This window comes from Magnolia sinica, chromosome 12 (assembly GCF_029962835.1).
Source record: "Magnolia sinica isolate HGM2019 chromosome 12, MsV1, whole genome shotgun sequence".
NCBI lineage: Eukaryota > Viridiplantae > Streptophyta > Magnoliopsida > Magnoliales > Magnoliaceae > Magnolia > Magnolia sinica.
Window position 1 is genome coordinate 17,299,737 of NC_080584.1, and position 18,316 is coordinate 17,318,052.

Consider the following 18,316-nt stretch of genomic DNA (forward strand, 5'->3'; position numbering starts at 1 on the left):
ATTTTTATAATTTATGTTAATGATATCATTATTACCAATGATAATCTTTCTGTATTATCTTGTTTGATCTCCGAATTAAGATTTGAATTTACTATAAAAGATTTAAGTCATTTTCACTATTATTTAGTATTGAACGTTAGTGCACCTTATTTATTAATCACATGAGTTCATGTGTCATGTAGTCAGTAGAGCCATTTGAAGCTGAAGACCGAAGACACAAGAGGAGTTTGAGTATCAAGGAGTAAAGAATAAGTATATGAGGTGCTTTTGTGACCCTAACCCTTGATTTAAAACAACCCTTAACCTCTAAATAATCTTTACTTTAATAGAAAAACCTTATTTGATCATCCCTAGCCTAGGAACCTAATTGGAATGTAATAAGATAGGCTACAGAGATCCTGAGCTGTAGGAAAATAAATTGTCCAAATTAGCAGACTCATTAGTGTGCTCGAGCGAAGCTCAATTGATTGAGTTGATCGATTGAACCTAGTCAAAACTGTCCAAAAAGCTTTCTGGATAAATCTTATGAAGTTCGAACGCTCGAGGCACAAGCTCGATTGATTTCGATTCCTCTCGAGCAATTGGGCTCGATCAATCGAACATGACCAAAATAGTCCAACGAGTTCACTGGGTTATTTCGACTTATCTTGATCGATCGAGGGTTAAGATTGATCGATTGAACCTAGTTGTTATTGATCCACTGAGGACTTTTTGTTATATATATATTACATTTAGATCTTTGGGTAAATAATGAATTTTGACATTTTGGAGACCATGGTGTATCCTAAGCTTTACCAAATCTCCTAAGTTATATCTAAATGAATTTCATACTTTTTTTCTTAGTGATTATTCACTTTAATGAGCATTTCAAGCTACTATACAAGAAGATTATGATCTCAAGTCTTCTTTAGATTTTAGGATATTGATTCTATTAACAAATCTTAGTGTCTATTAACCTCTAGAGTGTCCATTCAGGAGAATCTTCTACGAGTTCAACTTTTTATTAGTTGTAAGAGATTCTACCCAACTCTCATCACCTTGGTCACCTTAATGGAGCATTACATGCAACGTATTTAATTTTTAAGCTAAAGCATTGGCAAGGCATCGACATCAGTAAAAGGAGAGATGATTGAAGCACGGGAAAGCATCGATCAAACAACTCAAGAAGGCACGACAAATGACTTAATTTGACAAGTATTAATTAGTAAGTCCATACTCTCTTCCCTTGCGTATTGTTGAGGGTAAGAGTTTGTAACCCAAACTTGATAGGTTCTTATGTAGAACCTAGGCTCTTTTATAGGGCCGAATTCACCAGACACGGGTGTGTACGTATTAGTCTCCGTGGGAGTCTCTGGTGGGAGTAAACGTAGGTCTTTGTACTAGAATCGAGGTTGTTGGTTAACCGATAGAAAACCAACTAAAGTCTATTGTGGGAGCCTCCAACGGGAGTGTATGCTAGGATATTGTGTAGGTTGTAAAGGTTAGAGACGAACCTGATTTAAAAGCTATGGTGAATACTGGTACACTCTATGAGAGTGCGTCTACCGAGAGTGGAGTAGAAAAATTGAACCACTATTTATGTTTGTGTTTAGAATTTTCATTTGAGTACTTTTCTAATAATACTTATGTAATTGATTAGTGAATTATATGTATGCATGATTAGATGAACGCTAGGATTTGAATAGTTAGCACATCCTACACACATATGCACACATCCCACACAATATACACTATCTTTTATAGACTAGTTGTTTAATTGACACATATATATTATAGTTTATGTGATCGGACCCTCTATTAGCTTGAAAGCCTTAAAGTTAATTGCCTTACTTAGTTTAAATTGTCACATTAATTTAAGTAAGAAATTGTGTGTTAAAAGGCATACAGTATGTGCCGTGATATATTGTTCCATGTAATTTCATTGAAGTTAATTATTTCCTTTAGTGGCAGTCTTTTCTTGTCTTAATTTAAGTATGCTTTATTTATTTATTTATTTTTGTCTAAAACTAAAATATTAGACTTAGTCTATTAGCACTCATCCAGCTTAGAAACACAGCTTACATATCTCAAGTACTTCGGTGATTGATGACACTTTCTATAAAAGCATTGTTAGTGCTGTACAATATTTATCCATATACGTCATGATTTGTCACGTATTGTCAACATTGTTTGCCAATTTATGAATACCCTTACCTCCATTCATTCTTATATATCTTAATGGTACATTGCACATTACAATTCGAATTGCCGCTCAATCTTCATAATTAGCTTGTACAGGTTTTTAAATGCTAAATGAGTAGTACTTTAACTCGACAGTCTACAACGGGATACTAGATTTATTTAAAATCTAAATGTGTCTCCTGTGCCACTAAAAAAAATCCACAATTGTTTGTTCTAGTGCTGAGGCTGAGTAACGAGCTCTTGCATTTACTGCTACTGAGTTAACATGGATCTCCCATATTTTATGTAAAATCGTGGGGATCTATGTCAACCTTTTATTATTTTTGTGTGTTAATTTATGTGCTTTGTATCTCACTATAAATCCTTTGTTTCATATATGCACAAAGTATATTAAGATTGACTACCATTTTGTTAGAGAAAAGGTGGTATTGAGTGTTCTTGTTACATAGTTTATTTCTTCTTTAATTACAACAAGTCATCGATATGTTCACAAAGCCACTTGTAAATGTTATTTTCTAGGGATTGTGCACCATGCTAGGTGCGTTGCCACCCCCACCTTCAAGCTTGAGGGTGAGTAATGAGGAAGGACTGCAAGTCTTTGCATGTGTTGATGACTCACGTGTGGGCCCAAACTGTGTGGATGCAAGCAACTAATGGAGAAATGTCTCATTAGCCTTCTCTAAAGATTCTTCACATTCTCTAAAACTCCTCTTTGTACTTCTTCTTCTATCTACTGTGAGGTTATAAATGATTAATGGTAGCGTGTCTTCACACGGTTGAATTAGTGAAGGCCTATCTCTCTCTCTCTCTCTCTCTCTCTCTCTCTCTCTCTCTCTCTTTGGTTTCTTCAAATATTGTAATTTAGTTTAATATTTTCTTTTCATTTATGAGGATTTTAATTACTATGAGATATTGATTCCCATAGATAGAGAGTATAAATCTGATAAAACTGTTACATTAATTATTTTATATTTTGTGCAAAAGAATTTAACTATAGTATTTGGATAATATTTAGTTTTTTAAATTTAATATTACTTAACAATGCAGACATTGAGAAATGTCCAATTATGAAAAAAGTCATCCACTTTGTTTTCTTTTCTTCTCTTCCCATTATCTAATTTGGCTGTAAAAGGGATTGAAAAAAGACGGACGCAGATTGCGTCCAGTCCGGACAGGGCTCTGTGGGGCCCACCGTGATGTAAGTATTTTATCCACGCCGTTCATCAATTTTCTCAGATCATTTTAAAGTACGACCCAAAAAATAAGCAGGCCCACAGCTCTAGTGGACCACACCAAAGGAAGCTGCGGTGATAATGACACCCACCGTTGAAACCTTTTTAAGGGCCACCGTGATGTTTTTTTACCATAAAACCTATTCATAAGGTCATGTAGACATGGAGGATGAAGTGAAACCACAAATATTGGCTTGATCTGAAACTTCTCAAGCTCCCAAGAAGTTTTTAATGGTGAACGTTCAATCCCCACTTTGTGGTCCACTTAAGCCCTGTACCTGTCTCACTTTTTGGATCATAACCTAAAATGATATGAGAAAAATGATGAACAGTGTGGATAAAGCACTTACATCTCTGTGGGCCCCACAGAGCCCCGCCCAAACGGATTACCGGCCGAGCGGGGGCCGAGAAAAGACTTAAATTCACTCGGTTTATTTTTTTCATACAAGTGATGAAATTTAGCATTATGAGGCCTGTTTATGACATCCAACCCATTCAATCTAATCCACTCAATACTGTCTAGTCACTTTCTTTGCAATTTCTTGCTTTGAAATTTCTCTAGAGATTTTCAGTTTTGATTATTTTCTAACAATATTTCTGGGAAAATCTCATTGAAAACAAACTATATATCATAAATTAATAAATAAATAAATAACTATAAAGGTGTAAACTGAATTATTTTAACTTCTAACTAATTTTTCTGTTAAAATCTGGGTAATTTCTGATAAAATCACAAACAATAAAAATTATCAAGATTTTGAAAAATCTCATGATATTATTACAAAAGATGGTTGAATAAAAAATTTCCTAGATAATATTGCCAGATTTTAAAACATCTGGGCGGCATCCACTCTTCATAGGCTACCTTCAAAATAAATAAATAAAATTACTAATTGGATGATTCAAACTGTGTGGTTAGTAGCATGCAAAAATAGATGGGCGAGATCATTTGTAGAAGATATGACTAGTCACAGACGACGTTTAAGACCACCTGATTGCTACGGTTTTTGAACATAGGAGAAGAAGAGAAGACTGGACCTATTGGACGGTCTAGATATGGGGTGGAATACCAACGACTCCAAAAGATAACCTTTATTCTTGGAGAAGACATCAAGTCAATCCGAAGCATCCAAATTACAGATTCCATTGTGATGGAGAATCCCTCAAATGGGGCTCGTGCAATGATCAGAACCGTTGTAATTGGTAACCATCAAATGGGTAGTGAGAAGTGGAAATATCCAACCGTCCAAATTAACAGGAAAAATGAAACTGTTAAAAGCTACTGATCAATCCAACTTACCAGCTATGCTCCATCCACCATAGATCTCACACTCTGGACGGTCTGGATTGACATGCATGTATTCATCCATATAGTAGACCACTATACACCATTCATTAGCTTTTTCTTTTGTAAGTCTCCTTACTAAAGCTAAACCAAGAGGCCCAACTAACTAAGATTAAGATAATCACTAAACATGCATCAAACTCAAATGACTTCATACGTGCCAGCACGGAATAGGCTTGAGATCCAAGCCCTCTAACTAGTGGGTCCCACCGTCTCAATGGTCTGGCACAAAAATCAGGCTAGCCCGTTGATCAGCTGTCCCACAATTTACAAAAAGAAATGTACGGATGAAACAAGTTCAGGCAAGTTCTACTAAACCACCTTCATTTTTATAACATTGTGGCTTGCCCATAAGTGGGTATTTACTTGGTGGGACCCACATGAACATAACTAAACATACTTAAGGGGTAAAAAAAAACATACCTTCCTAGATCGAACCCGATTAACTGATATCTCTAACTGTTGTTCGAGCTGGTGCAAATCGTTCATGGTTAGGGTTGATAAGTCCTCGCCAGTTAGGGTTCGCATGCTGGCTTGGAGCTTATCATTCTCGTTCTTCATCCTCGTAATCTCACAGTATACTTGCTGAAAAATAAATAAGAAAAATTAAAATCTTAATCTCTCTTTATATTGTATATAAAAAGAGAGATTAATTAATGATAAAAAATGATATAATACCTGATTATCATACTCTGGAATACGGGTCCCGGAGACCTTTTGATATCGATCGATGATTTGTCGCATGCTGAATGATAGATAAAGAATGTGGTTAGAATTAATTATCAATGTATTCCAACAGGATATGTTGGGACTTTAGCAGTTGGATTAGAATTCTTTTTAATGATTCACACCATTTATATGATGGCCCCACCGTGGATGGTATACCTATAAAGGAGAAAAAAAATAATCTTGTATTGAAATATTTCAACTCTTTGATTATTTAAAGGTTGATGAGACTGTCTTTATTAAAAAGAAAAGGACTTGAATGATCAAAGGATTGAAACATTCCAACCTAAGAATTTTTATTTTATGGGTATCCCATGCAAGTTGAGGCCCATCGAGTAAATGGTTTGGATCATTGAAAGATGCCCCATGTCAGGAGGTCCCGATATATATGATATATATTATAGCAGTGGATTGGGATGTATTCTAACAAGCCTCTTTTATCAACTATGCCAAAAATTAATCTTTATGAGAAATGTGGAGCACAACTCACATGAATGCTACATATAGTGTAAGCCCACCTGATAAAATAATGGACTAGTTCGGACGCAGGAAAGAAGGTGATGAGGTTAATCACCATCTTCCTCGATCGATAAACACATTGAATCCATAGGTACTCTTAAATCCATGAGAGAAATTTCTCGAATTCATGAGAGAAAAGAATAACTTCTGAGAATTTTATTAGTTGAATGATTTTTTATTTTTTATTTTTTTATTTTTTTTATAAAGAGTTTTTACATCCTTAAGTGACCCTAAACAAATCCTAAATTGCAATTAAAAGATTCCTAATCGAATATGAAAACAAAATTTGAAAAATGCACATTTCACCATCTGTCAACCTATCAAGTCGACTTGTCAAAATGACTCAAAAACGTCCAGAGACAAAAACTAAAAATTCTGTGAATTTCAACCCGTCGACTTAATCTGTTGACCTATTGAACAATATTTCGACCTGTTGACAGATTTGTTGACTTGTCTAAATTGGCAGAAATCAACCATAAAGCAATGTGGAATTTTTGGCGAAATTTCGACCTATCAACCGGTCGAAATATGCTGAATCTTGTCGATTTCTCCTTAGGCTTCTTCCAATCCATGTGTGTTAGTAACGCGCTTGATCCATGTCCTACATCAGACCCATCCACTTGAAAAAAACTTGTTATCAAGTTTGGTCCATGATAGATGTTTAACTTCCTCGAGTTTTTCAACGGACTTGGTTCATGATACTTATATTGGTCTGTTACATTAAAAGTCCTTAGGATCTTCATGTCCTCTAGAAAATTAAGAACGAAGATGTTATTATTGATTTTCTCAAGGATCAAAACATGACATATCTTCTTATTCATCAACTTGTTATACGCCATAGTTGGAAACTCTTCCTTACACAAGTGAACTAGCACATTATCATCTACTTAAAATACCTTTTGGCACCAATGTTTATTAGCATCTTTTTTGTACTTGATGTTAGACTCCTGTGATAGCATAACACATGTACTCATACTCTCCTTGACTTGACCCTTATCGACAAGTTCCTCTGTTTGTGCTTGCAAGATCTTGCATTCTTTCTAATAATGTATGCAATTAACTAGGCAAACTTGCTCTTGAGACAAGATTAATGTAGTTTTGTAGATTTCATATGGGAGGCAATTCTTTAAGAAGTTCATCGGGCACAATTGCCTTAAATTCATACAACTCTGATTTCAAATTCTTTGGGATATTCATGGGCTCCACATTTTTTTCCTTTTTAACTGATGCATCTACATCTCCCATCTCCTCAAATTGTTTGAAGAAATCCTATTCGATTATGAGAGACTTTCCCTCCACTTTATAAGTCTTAGGTTGGTTCTCCGTTCCCATAGGGATAAAGATAATCTTTCTACCGTCTTTAATAAATATAAATATGTTATCTCGGCCTTTATGCATGACATTAACATTATATCGTCATGGTCAACCAAGTAACATGTGATAAGCTTCCATGTCGACCACATCGCATATTACTTCGTCCTTCTAATATTTACCAATGGAAAAGGATATGCGACATCGTTCAGTTACTTCTGTTTTATTGATCTCCTTGATCCATCCAATCGTATACGGAGAAATGTGCTTTTTTAATTTTCAGTTGCAGCTTTTCCACTATTATTTTTGATACGAGATTCTCATTATTCCTAATATCGATGATCACATTAAAGACATTTTAGTTTACAGTGCACCTCGTTTGAAAGATATTTTGCCGCTGTAAATTTATCTCTACCTTCGGCATATATAACGACTTCCTCACGATCGAAGTGGTGGCTTGCTATTCACCATTATCGGGTGGTGGTATGCGATTCATTAATAGTGTTGCACCACGAACATGATGACTGCAAGCTCCATCACCGATTTCATATTGCCTATTATTACGAATATAAATCTATCGTAAGACTTTAGTTAAATGGTAGATTGCTGCCTGTAGTCCTTGCATGGTTTATTGATTCTCCCGATGGAAAACTTCAAACACCGTTGTTGTTATAAGATTCTTCCTTAGAGCATATTGTTCATGAGATTGTTGCACGCACCTTCATTAGATGCATGCCATCATCATGAGAAAAATCATTTCTCTGATACCGACGCGGGGAAGGACATGATGAGGTCAATCATATTCTTTCTCAATCAATAAACACTTTCAATCCACAAGGCACTCTTAAATCCATAAGAGAAAATTTTCAAATCCATGAGAGAATAAAATAACTTCTGATAATTTTATTGATTGAAAGAATTAAAAAAAAAATGAGTTTTTGTATCATTAAATAACTCTAAACAAATTCTAAAACATAATTAAAAGAGTTCTAATCAAATAAGGAAACAAATTTTGAAAAACATGCAAATTTTCATCAAAATAGCTAAAAAACGTTTAGAGACTAAAACTAGAAAATTTGTGAATTTCGACCTGTCGATCCGTCGAACAATATTTTGATTTGTCAACAGATCTATCGACCTATCTAACAATATTTTGACCTGTCGACTCATAAATTGTGCATGTGGCATACATTAATTCAAATTGAATCGACTAAATTGAGGAAAGGAATCTCTAACTCAATGTCACAGGATCATATTGAATGAACATTCTAGCCTTTGATTAGTGGAAAGTTGCCTGTTGAAATGGACTAAGGATTTTTTTCATTTTTAATTATTTGATAAATGTCCACCTATCTGTAGAACAATAATAAAATAATCACAAAATTTTTTGAGCCAAGAAACATCTAATTGTGACCATAATTTGGATGATTTAATTTGACTTAATTATATGCCAATATGCAACTTCGAGGTAGTTTCATAGGGCCTGATTATCATCCACCACACTCAACTAGAGTATCAAATTCTTCTCTATGAAGTTTGGGTTTTCAGAGATATTTTGAAAATTTTTAATTAATTAGTGGTAAGGCTTAAAAGTTTTCATTAGAATAATGGTTGAGCCTAGAAATCACACTAGGGTTTCTTTCAATTTTTCTGTAAGATGTGTGGAGATGAGAAAAGATACCTTTCAGTTATTAAATTGCTCTTGCTTTATGTAGGGCTGTCAATGGGCCTAAGCTACCAACGGTCTTTTGCGCTGGTCACATATTTGTGCCCGGTTTGGACACTCCTTTTAGGTCCACGGGACAGGCTTGGGTTTAAATGTAAAAGCCTGAGCAATTTTAGACTAATCTTGGGCTACCCTGGCCTGGGCCTATATATCTTTACTGTGTGTATCACAGGTGTGCACACACACATATAAGTAGGTCTCAACTCCAACCAATGGATAACATCCAACCTATTAAGTGCGCATGTGACATTCAAGTCTTCCAATAGCCCTTTTAACTTTTCAGGTGGGCCACACTGTACAAAACAATTTCTAGCCATTAATAAATAGAAAAAAGAAGTGTAATGCATTTGATGAATGGATTTATTTATTTATTATTAGTATTATTTTTTGGTTTTGTTTTATTTTGTTACAGGTGAATATATACACGACAGATTGAAAGTTTTTGGCTGGGTGGACAAGAACTTATAGTCCAACCGGTTGAACTTGAGACCTTACAAACATGCCTATAGTTAGAGATGCCCCAATGCCTCAAAGCAATATAAGTTACGGTGCTTTTGTTGCATCTGTTCAATTGGAGCTAACCAGTCAATCCATTTGAACTGTTCATTTAGTTAAGAACATATTTTACGTGCTACTATGCAAAAATTGCCCTAATTATATATGATCCAATGCATCTTTTATTTGGCCCTTGTTTCAGCCATCCTTTTTTCAAGCCAGTCCATCCTTCATTTTGCCTTATTTTTTTTATAGTTTCCATTGGGGAATGTGTGGAAGGAATTTCAAATTCAATCAAATAAGATGAAATAAAATTCAAACCAACATCAAGAGAACACACAAATTTTACGTGAAAAAACTTTTATAGAAAAAAAAAACCATGGCAATTCACTATATATAAAACGATATTATAAGAGACAATGCACTTACAATGATGCCATAACTATTCTTCTCTAAAACTCTTAGGAATGTTTTAGAATTACCCTAATCCCGATTACACCTAATGTATACCATTACAATTGAAATAGGAAACAAATTGTGTACTTACACAGTTTTGCATATGTTGTTGATATCAGTGTCGATCAATCGACACTGATCAAATACCCTTTGACCGATCGAGTAGACCAAAGTTCGAGTGATCAAACTAGTTAAAAGCTGTCCAGAGAGTAAATAAGAATTTTTTCGAATATCGTTGATCAATTGACCTGAAGGTTCGATCAATTGATCATGGTCCAAAACTGTCCAATGAGCAATTTATCTAATTCTGAATAGGTTTGATCAATCGAGCAAGGCTGTCGACCGATCAATGTCTCTTGATTTTGCATAGATTAAAAACAATCATTCAACAACTCCTTCCAAGCTATGGATGAGAAGGGTAATGATTGCGCAACGAAAGTGATTCTTTATAATTATGAAGAATCCATGATCGTTCTTAAGAAATAGATGGACCAAATTGTTGATTAGACTTATTTTTGTGTAAATGATCTCGTCCATCCACATTAAAGATCATTGATCAAATGGTTAAAATCCATTAGATCACTGTGAAGTTTGTATGATAATCTATGAAATATGAGTTGGACTTAATGAACCGTTTAGATCAAATATTGGACCGTCTGTATGTCTGGCTGCAACTAGGAGGACTGTAATTTGTAGCTCTGGGAGCATTGGAGAAGCTTGGAAGCAGCTTGCTCTCTCAAAACAGAAAAACTTTGGTACTCTGGTAGAGTATGATGAATGATACGCAGGCACTTAGAAATTAGTTAGAAGTTGCACACGAGGCATATAAGAAAATAAAAACGTTGGCTTGCACGTGAGGCATATGAGAAAATTAAAACGTCCAAATAATGGTACTTAGTGTGTGTGTGTGTGTGTGTGTGTGTGTGTGTGTGTGTGTGTGTGTGTGTGTGTGTGTGTGTGTGTGTGTGTGTGTGTGTGTGTGTGTGTGTATATATATATATATATATATATATATATATATATATATATATATATATAAAAGCTTATTTGCATGGAATCGGTGGAAATTTGTTGGAAAGATAAAAATGAAAAATATCCAATGGTCCTATTTTCACGAACAAGTGTCCATGAATGGGATATGCATGGAGTTGATGGTTTGGACCATGCATGATTGAAATTGCAGGTTTTTTCATTTAACTTGAAACAAAATAACTTGAGACTGCCACTTGAATTTGAATTTTTTATTTTTTATTTTTTTAAACATATTTGACATATGCAAGTGGCCATGAGTTCGTTCTTGGGCTTGGGCAATGCTTTGAATTCTTTTTTGGACATGGGCTGGCTTTGTGCTTGGCTAGAAGATTTTTGGGATGGGCTTGGACAACATAAAGCCCGGCCCTTTGACAACCCTAACTTTATGTGAATTGGGTTTTTAAAGAAGAGAGTTCTAAATCTGATTTTAAAATGAAAAGAGTATTGATCATACACAGGCCATGGCGCCGACACTTCTATCCTGCTGACATCTCATTTGCGTAGGACATCAGCATCATGAAAATAGTAGGCTCCATGATCACCTGGCTTGGAAATCAGGTTGATCCACTCACTAGGTGGGTAAGGGTGGCACCCAAGTCCTAACCCTAGTCCAACCCTAGTGCTAATCGGGCTATAAAGACCTTGGCCTTAGCCTTATCAAATGTTTAAAAATTTTCAAATTGAAAAAAGGTGCCATCCCCTCCATTCATGACAAGTCCCATAAAAAAAATGGTTTTGATAATAGAAACATAACCTTAGATTTTTATTTTTATTTTGAAACGCTTATAAACTTCACATGCATGTTGTACTGGACAGCTCACAAATGTCTTTAAATTATGACCCACTTGATGATTGGACCAGGGCTATTCATTTTTGCCCTAACTTGGCTCGATCTGGACATCCGGCCTACATTTTAAGCTCGGGTTCAGCCCTCAGGCAAGTTTAGAGTCCCAAGCCTAGGCCTTTCAGGGCTAGGCCGCCTAGGCCTTGCCAGACCATCCAACCCATTGCAGCCCTTGCAGGCAAGACTTGTATGTTGAGTCAGAATGTTGGTTGTCCATTGATTCCAACCATGTTTGCCCACCTGGTGAGTAGAATGGCTTGATTTTTGTCTCAGGTTATCTTCATGGTGGGGCCTACCATTTTGATGGTACTGATATCCTACACAAGTGGCATGCTGGCAGGAAAGATTGTAAGGGACCACAAGCAATTGGACCTTGATTGTTTGTGATCCGTTCAACTTTCAAACCCTTTAGCTTCCATATTTTAAGACATGAAACATGACTGATCAGATCTCCTGACTCAGTAATAAGGAATTGTTTCACTCAGGAGGGTCACAATGTGCAAAATAAACTGAGATGGTTGAAATGTTCTGGTTCGGCATTGTCTACTCTACGGATGAGTCTCTATCGAGTCACTATCTTCTCAAAAAAGAATTACAACCCTTAAAAAAAAAAAACTTTCTAGACTCCAAAAACCTAGTAAAAAAAGCAGCTTCTCTTCTGTATACCTAATTCAACCACCATAGAGAAGATCTATAACTCTTACATAAAAATACGCAGAATACCTTATTTGATAGAGAAGATTTAGAACCTGTACCTAAAAATACCGAGAATATCGCTAGAGAATTTATAACAAAGAGTGCGGATCCTCTGTTTGGTGGAAACAGCGAGCAGCTGAATCCAATATTCTTAATGGTCCACGTCACTGTAAGTGCCACATCACTGGCTTTTTTTTAATATTAAAAAAAATAATTACATTTCAGGAAAAGTCTAACGCCGTTGGACGGCTTCCTTTGAAAATCGGATTACATACCGATTAGGGTGCGCTCTTGCTCTTACCGTACTGAGTAAACTCAGTTGGGCCCACCTTGTATGTATGTGGTCTATCCAGGCCGTCCATCCGTTTTTCCATCTAATTTAAGGGGTTGAGCCCAAAATTGAAGTATATCCAAATATCAAGTGGATCATACCACTGTAAACAGTGGGGATAATGATTTCCACTGTTGAAACCTTGCTAGGCGCCACAGTGATGTTTATTTGTCATCCAACCTGTCCATAAGATCATACAGGCATGGATGAAGAGAAAACACCAATATAAGCTTGATCCAAAACTTTTGTAGCCCTTGAGAAATTTTCAACGGTTAACGTTCAATTCAACTGTTTCCTATGGTGTGGATTCAAATGTATATGCTTCCTTTTTGGTTTCAAGCTCTAAAAATATCCAGTAAAATTGATGGACAGAGCAAATAAAATACATAAATCATGGTGGACCCTATAAAGTTTACTCAGTACTAGAGCTGTACAAGAGTCGAGCCGAGTGAGTATTGCCCACCTCGTGCTCGGCTGAGCTCGGCCTTCGAGCTTGGATGCCCAGCTCGTGCTCGGATCATCCGAGTTCGAGCTTGCTTCTCTTATTGCAGGGAACGGAAGATGGAAACGATAGACACCAATATTGTTAGGGTCCAGGAGGAGAGGAGAAAGAAGGGGCGAGAGCTTGCTTCTCTCACTGTAGTTACCTTCGATGCTGATCTTTATGGGAGCGGCAACCGCTTTGAGGGCTATGAGCAGTTGATCCCTGTCAACGAAGACGAGGAAGATCAGGATACTGAGGAGTGAGAGGTTGCCAAGAAACTGGCATCTTATACTGTACCTAAATCAGTATTGAAGGAACTACCAAGAGGAATGGGTGGGGATGATATTGATGATTTTGGTTTTAAGAAACCGCAGAAAATCATTGATAAGGAGGATGATTATAGGAAGCGGAGGCTCAACCGGATAATCTCACCAGACAGGAATGATGCTTTTGCAATGGGGGACAAGACACTTGATCCTTCTATGAGGACTTACAGGGATATTATGAAGGAGGATGCCTTGAAGAGAGAGAAAGAAGAGACATTGAGAGAGATTGCTTAGGGTTTTTTTTTTTGTTTTGGGGTATATATACTCCTGGTCGAGTACCGAGTTGAGTCCAAGTCGAGCTCAGTCGAGTCGATTTTGAGTATTATTCGAGTTGATCCGAGTCAAGCAGGGTCAAGCTTGTGCTCGGCTCGAACTCAATTCAAGCACAAAAAATCAGCTCGTGCTCGGCTCAAACTCATTTCGAGCCAAGTCAAGTTAAGTCGAGTGAGTTACCGAGAGCTAACTCTGTTTGTGTACAGCTCTACTCAGTACGTTGGTGTAGTGAGTTACTAGCTACACAATCCGCTTCCTTCTTCTACATGGGGATTCAGCGCATGGGTTGAGTTGCGAGTCTTGCTATTAAAGTGACGTCACCTAGTTATGTGGGTCCCACCATGATGTATGTTTTGTATCCACACCGTCCATCCATTTGGAGAGATCATTTTAGGGCATGAGCCATAGAATGAATCAGATCCAAAACTCGAGTGGACCCCATGATTTATGTATTTTATCCGCTCACTACGCTAACGTACTAAGTAAACTTTATAGGGTCCACCATGATTTATGTATTTTATCTACTTCGTCCATCAATTTGACCAAATAATTTTAGGGCTTGAGACCAAAAATGAAGCATATACATTTGAATCCACACCATAGGGAACAGTTGAATTGGTTTACCATTGAAAATTTCTCAAGGGCTACAAAAGTTTTGGATCAAGCTTACATTTGTGTTTTCTCTTCATCCATGCATGTATGATCTTATGGATAGGTTGGATGACAAATAAACATCACTGTGGGGCCTAGCAAGGTTTCAACTGTGAAAATCATTATCCCCACTGTTTACAGTGGCATGATATCCACTTGATATTTGGATATACTTCAATTTTGGGCTCAACCCCTTAAATTAGATGAAAAAACGGGTGGACGGCCTGGATAGACCACATACATACAAGGTGGGCCCAACTGAGTTTACTCAGTACTGTAAGAGCAAGAGTGTACCGTAATCGGCATGCAATCCGATTTCCAAGCGAAGCTGTCTAATGGCGTTAGACTTTTCCTAAAATGTAAATTTTTTTAATATATTAAAAATAACCTGTGATGTACCACTTGCAGTGACATGGACCAATAATGATATTGGATTCAGCTGCTCGTTGTTTTCACAAAACAACGGATCCGCACTCAATTAGAAAAACTATCCATTGGGGCTTTGTATATAACTTCCCTTATACTTTCCTACAAAGTGCGACGCATTTATCACAATTATTATATTCTCATGAACGGTCTCCTTAACTTCTCTAAGGAGATCAACACTATACCAAAACATACCATTGGCCGTATGCTAGCCTCTTATATAAGATCGTCTGCCACCTTATTGCTTTCCCTAGTGCCTGTTTGGATACCACCAAATGAGCTACTTTTAATTTTTACTCACAGCAGTTGATAAGTAACTTATATGAGATAAGTAAGTGTTGGTGGAAAAGAGAGATTTATGGTGGATTTTTTCTAATTATGGATTGATTTGATTCTCCGCAGTTATAATTTTACTAAAATAGGTTGCTCCATTATTAGCATCCTATGTCCATTGTAATTATATATTGTTGATGTAATCTCCATTGTCACCATGAATAAGAATATCTCCTGTCCTCTTCTCCCTTGCACATAGGATCGCTACAATGGCGGCCGAAGCACGTAAATCCGTGTATATTTTCTTATTTGCTATATTATTTCTTCTTTGCAATAGTAAGTTTAATTTAAGATCAATTATAAGTAACTTTTTTCTTTTTCCTTTTTTTTTTTTATACTTAAAAGTACTTAATCACTTTAGCTTAGTAAGTAGAAACCAAGATAAGCTATTTAAGGCACAAGTCACTTATATTATTTAACTTACGATCCAAACACCCCCCTAAATATGTGCCCCAGCTTGAATGTTGAAGACTGAGGTTTGGCCCCACACACTAGCTACTAATATCAAATATAAGCCTTCCATAATCAATTTGGAGTAGTCCCTATCAATCTCAATAATTTCCAGCCCCAAATCTCAGGAAATTTACATTTGTCTAATCTCAGCCACATTGTTAGAGAACAAACTATAGAAAGGCGAATCTCCTAGATGGTTGCTACACACTCCGCCACCTCCTTTGGCCTGGGTTAACCCAAAGAGCAAGCCCCTCAAGAAACACTAAGGTAGTATGATCCTAGCTGATGATTATATTAATTTTGTACGTGCACGGAACCATTGGTTAGGGTCATTTGATCAATGTAATTCTATTGTGTTTTTTAAGTAAATTATAAAAATAAAATATTTTACTTTAAGAATATATATATATATATATATAAAGCAAAAGGAGTGAGTATAACACTCGTAATTTAATTGATTTGGCAAAGAAAAACAGTACAACCTTCTTTTGGGTGGCTCCGAACAAAAGGAAAAAAAATAAATATATTCAACCCCTATCATAAGCCTAGCAAACCGGAATCTAAATGATAAATAATCATAATAAACCTATATGTTTTTAAATAAAAGGAGATCTCATTCAAAGAAAAGAGGTGAATTTGGGCACCATCTATCATATAACCCCTAAACAACTCCACAGGCAACAAGAAGGAAATCACCAACCCGGGTGAGAGGGAGACAAGGCAGAAAGGCCTGCATGGGCATCTGCTGGCAAGAAACCTTCAACACACAAAGCTATGAGCATCGCAATCAACTCCTCGAAGAGGAGGGGTTTTTGCCACTGGAAATATGGGTTCAAATCTCCACAAGGATGGTCATGCAAGTGCATAGGGTAGGCTAGCTGCTTTGCGCTTTATTTGTTGCACTTAGCGGGTGTGCATCGTCAAAAGAAACCTAAAGAGATAATTCTTTTTTTTTTTTTTTTTTAGTGCTTAGTTCAAACCCATTGAGCCATGATACAATTAGAGGGAGTAAACTGAGGTATGGTCAGAGGTTTGATCCACTGGTATCTAAAGTTCTCACATAATATTAGTTAAGTATGCATGACATATAGCGGTAGTTAGATGAATTAGGATTTGGGTGGCAGTTACATGTGTTACTTTATAACAATTATTTTTTACTATTGTGTGATTGTCTTTGTCTAAATGACAAATAATTTTCACATGAAATAAACCATGTTCATTCCTGAAAAAATGACTATATTATGTGAATGGATGTCTAAATGTCTTAAAGAGATATATGAGTGTCTTTATAGAAAGGTACTATCTCCTCGTAAGTTTTATGTTCTACAAATGCTCCAGACAGTACATATATAACATTCCTAAATCAAGCCATTCGTAGCCGTCTACTCTAATCTAAGCCCTTTTGAACTCGTGTTTTTTTTTAAAAAAAAAAACATTTTTGTGTAACACATCAGTGTCAACTTTTGAAGATCCGTTCAACATTCTAAGGTACTAATTTTCATGTTAAATTATGTGTGAGTTCATTATATTTTAAGTACATTTTGCCATCTGATATATTTTTATTTTTATAGTACACTTATCGAAATATTAAAAAAGGATGGTAAATCTATTTTGAGATATCAACTATTACTTAAACTCACAAATCTAATATTTTTATTTAAAAAATTTCTGTGCTTTAGATTTCTGAGGCATGGACCATTTGCGGTAGATCTGAGCAAATGAATGGTTATGATATCATACTTGTATATGTCACATGTACAAAAATAAAATGCTTTATATATAATTTATACAAGTGAAAAACATAGTATATACTTAATTATCATAAAAATACAACATACATGAGTTGTTACTCAGAGCTCTCTCTCTCTCTCTTTCTCACACACACACACGCACACACACGTACACGTGTGGACGTCAATATCTGTTAAGGCTTCTTCAACCACGTGTTTTGAACTCTTGGTATATGTCAAATCAAAATGTCCAAATTGTGGGGCCCACTTTAGATGGACCTGTTCCAAAATTAGGTAGCCTTGACCTAGACCGTAGATTTAATGGACATTCTTTATAGGATTTAAACACATGCGTATTCTTCATTCTAATTTCTAGCCATTCATTTTGGTGGCCAGATGTGTCAATGAGGCGTCGTCCGTAAACTCCACGACGATGCATAGATGAAAGAAAGAGTAGCGAACTTCAAGGGATGAGGTTTGTCAGTCCCACACCATCATCACTTACTCGTGGATTCGTGTGCCAATCTAGCTTATGTGTAAGACATAAGAGCCATTTATCATATGGATCCCACCATGTAGGTCCTCCTACCAAAAACTTAAGCCAGCCAGCTATCAAATAGGCCAAATGTATACATAATCAATGGACGGTGATAAAAGTACTCTTACAAGTTATTTTGGATGGTCCATTCCTTTTGTACTTGTGTGGCCTACCTAAGAGTTGAAAAGGCCTAAGGTTTTACCAAGAT

General features: G+C 36.2%; 1 protein-coding gene across 1 annotated transcript in view; it reads right to left on the bottom strand.

Moving 5' to 3' along the window:
- LOC131219963 (MADS-box protein AeAP3-2-like) overlaps nt 1-18,316 on the bottom strand; it is a 38,186-nt gene that overhangs the window by 17,732 nt on the left and 2,138 nt on the right. Inside the window, exons 2-3 of the mRNA XM_058214945.1 lie at nt 5,437-5,503; nt 5,182-5,343 (exon numbers count right to left, since the gene is read on the bottom strand). Coding sequence (XP_058070928.1) covers nt 5,182-5,343; nt 5,437-5,503 — 229 coding nt within the window. The remainder of the gene's footprint in view (nt 1-5,181; nt 5,344-5,436; nt 5,504-18,316) is intronic.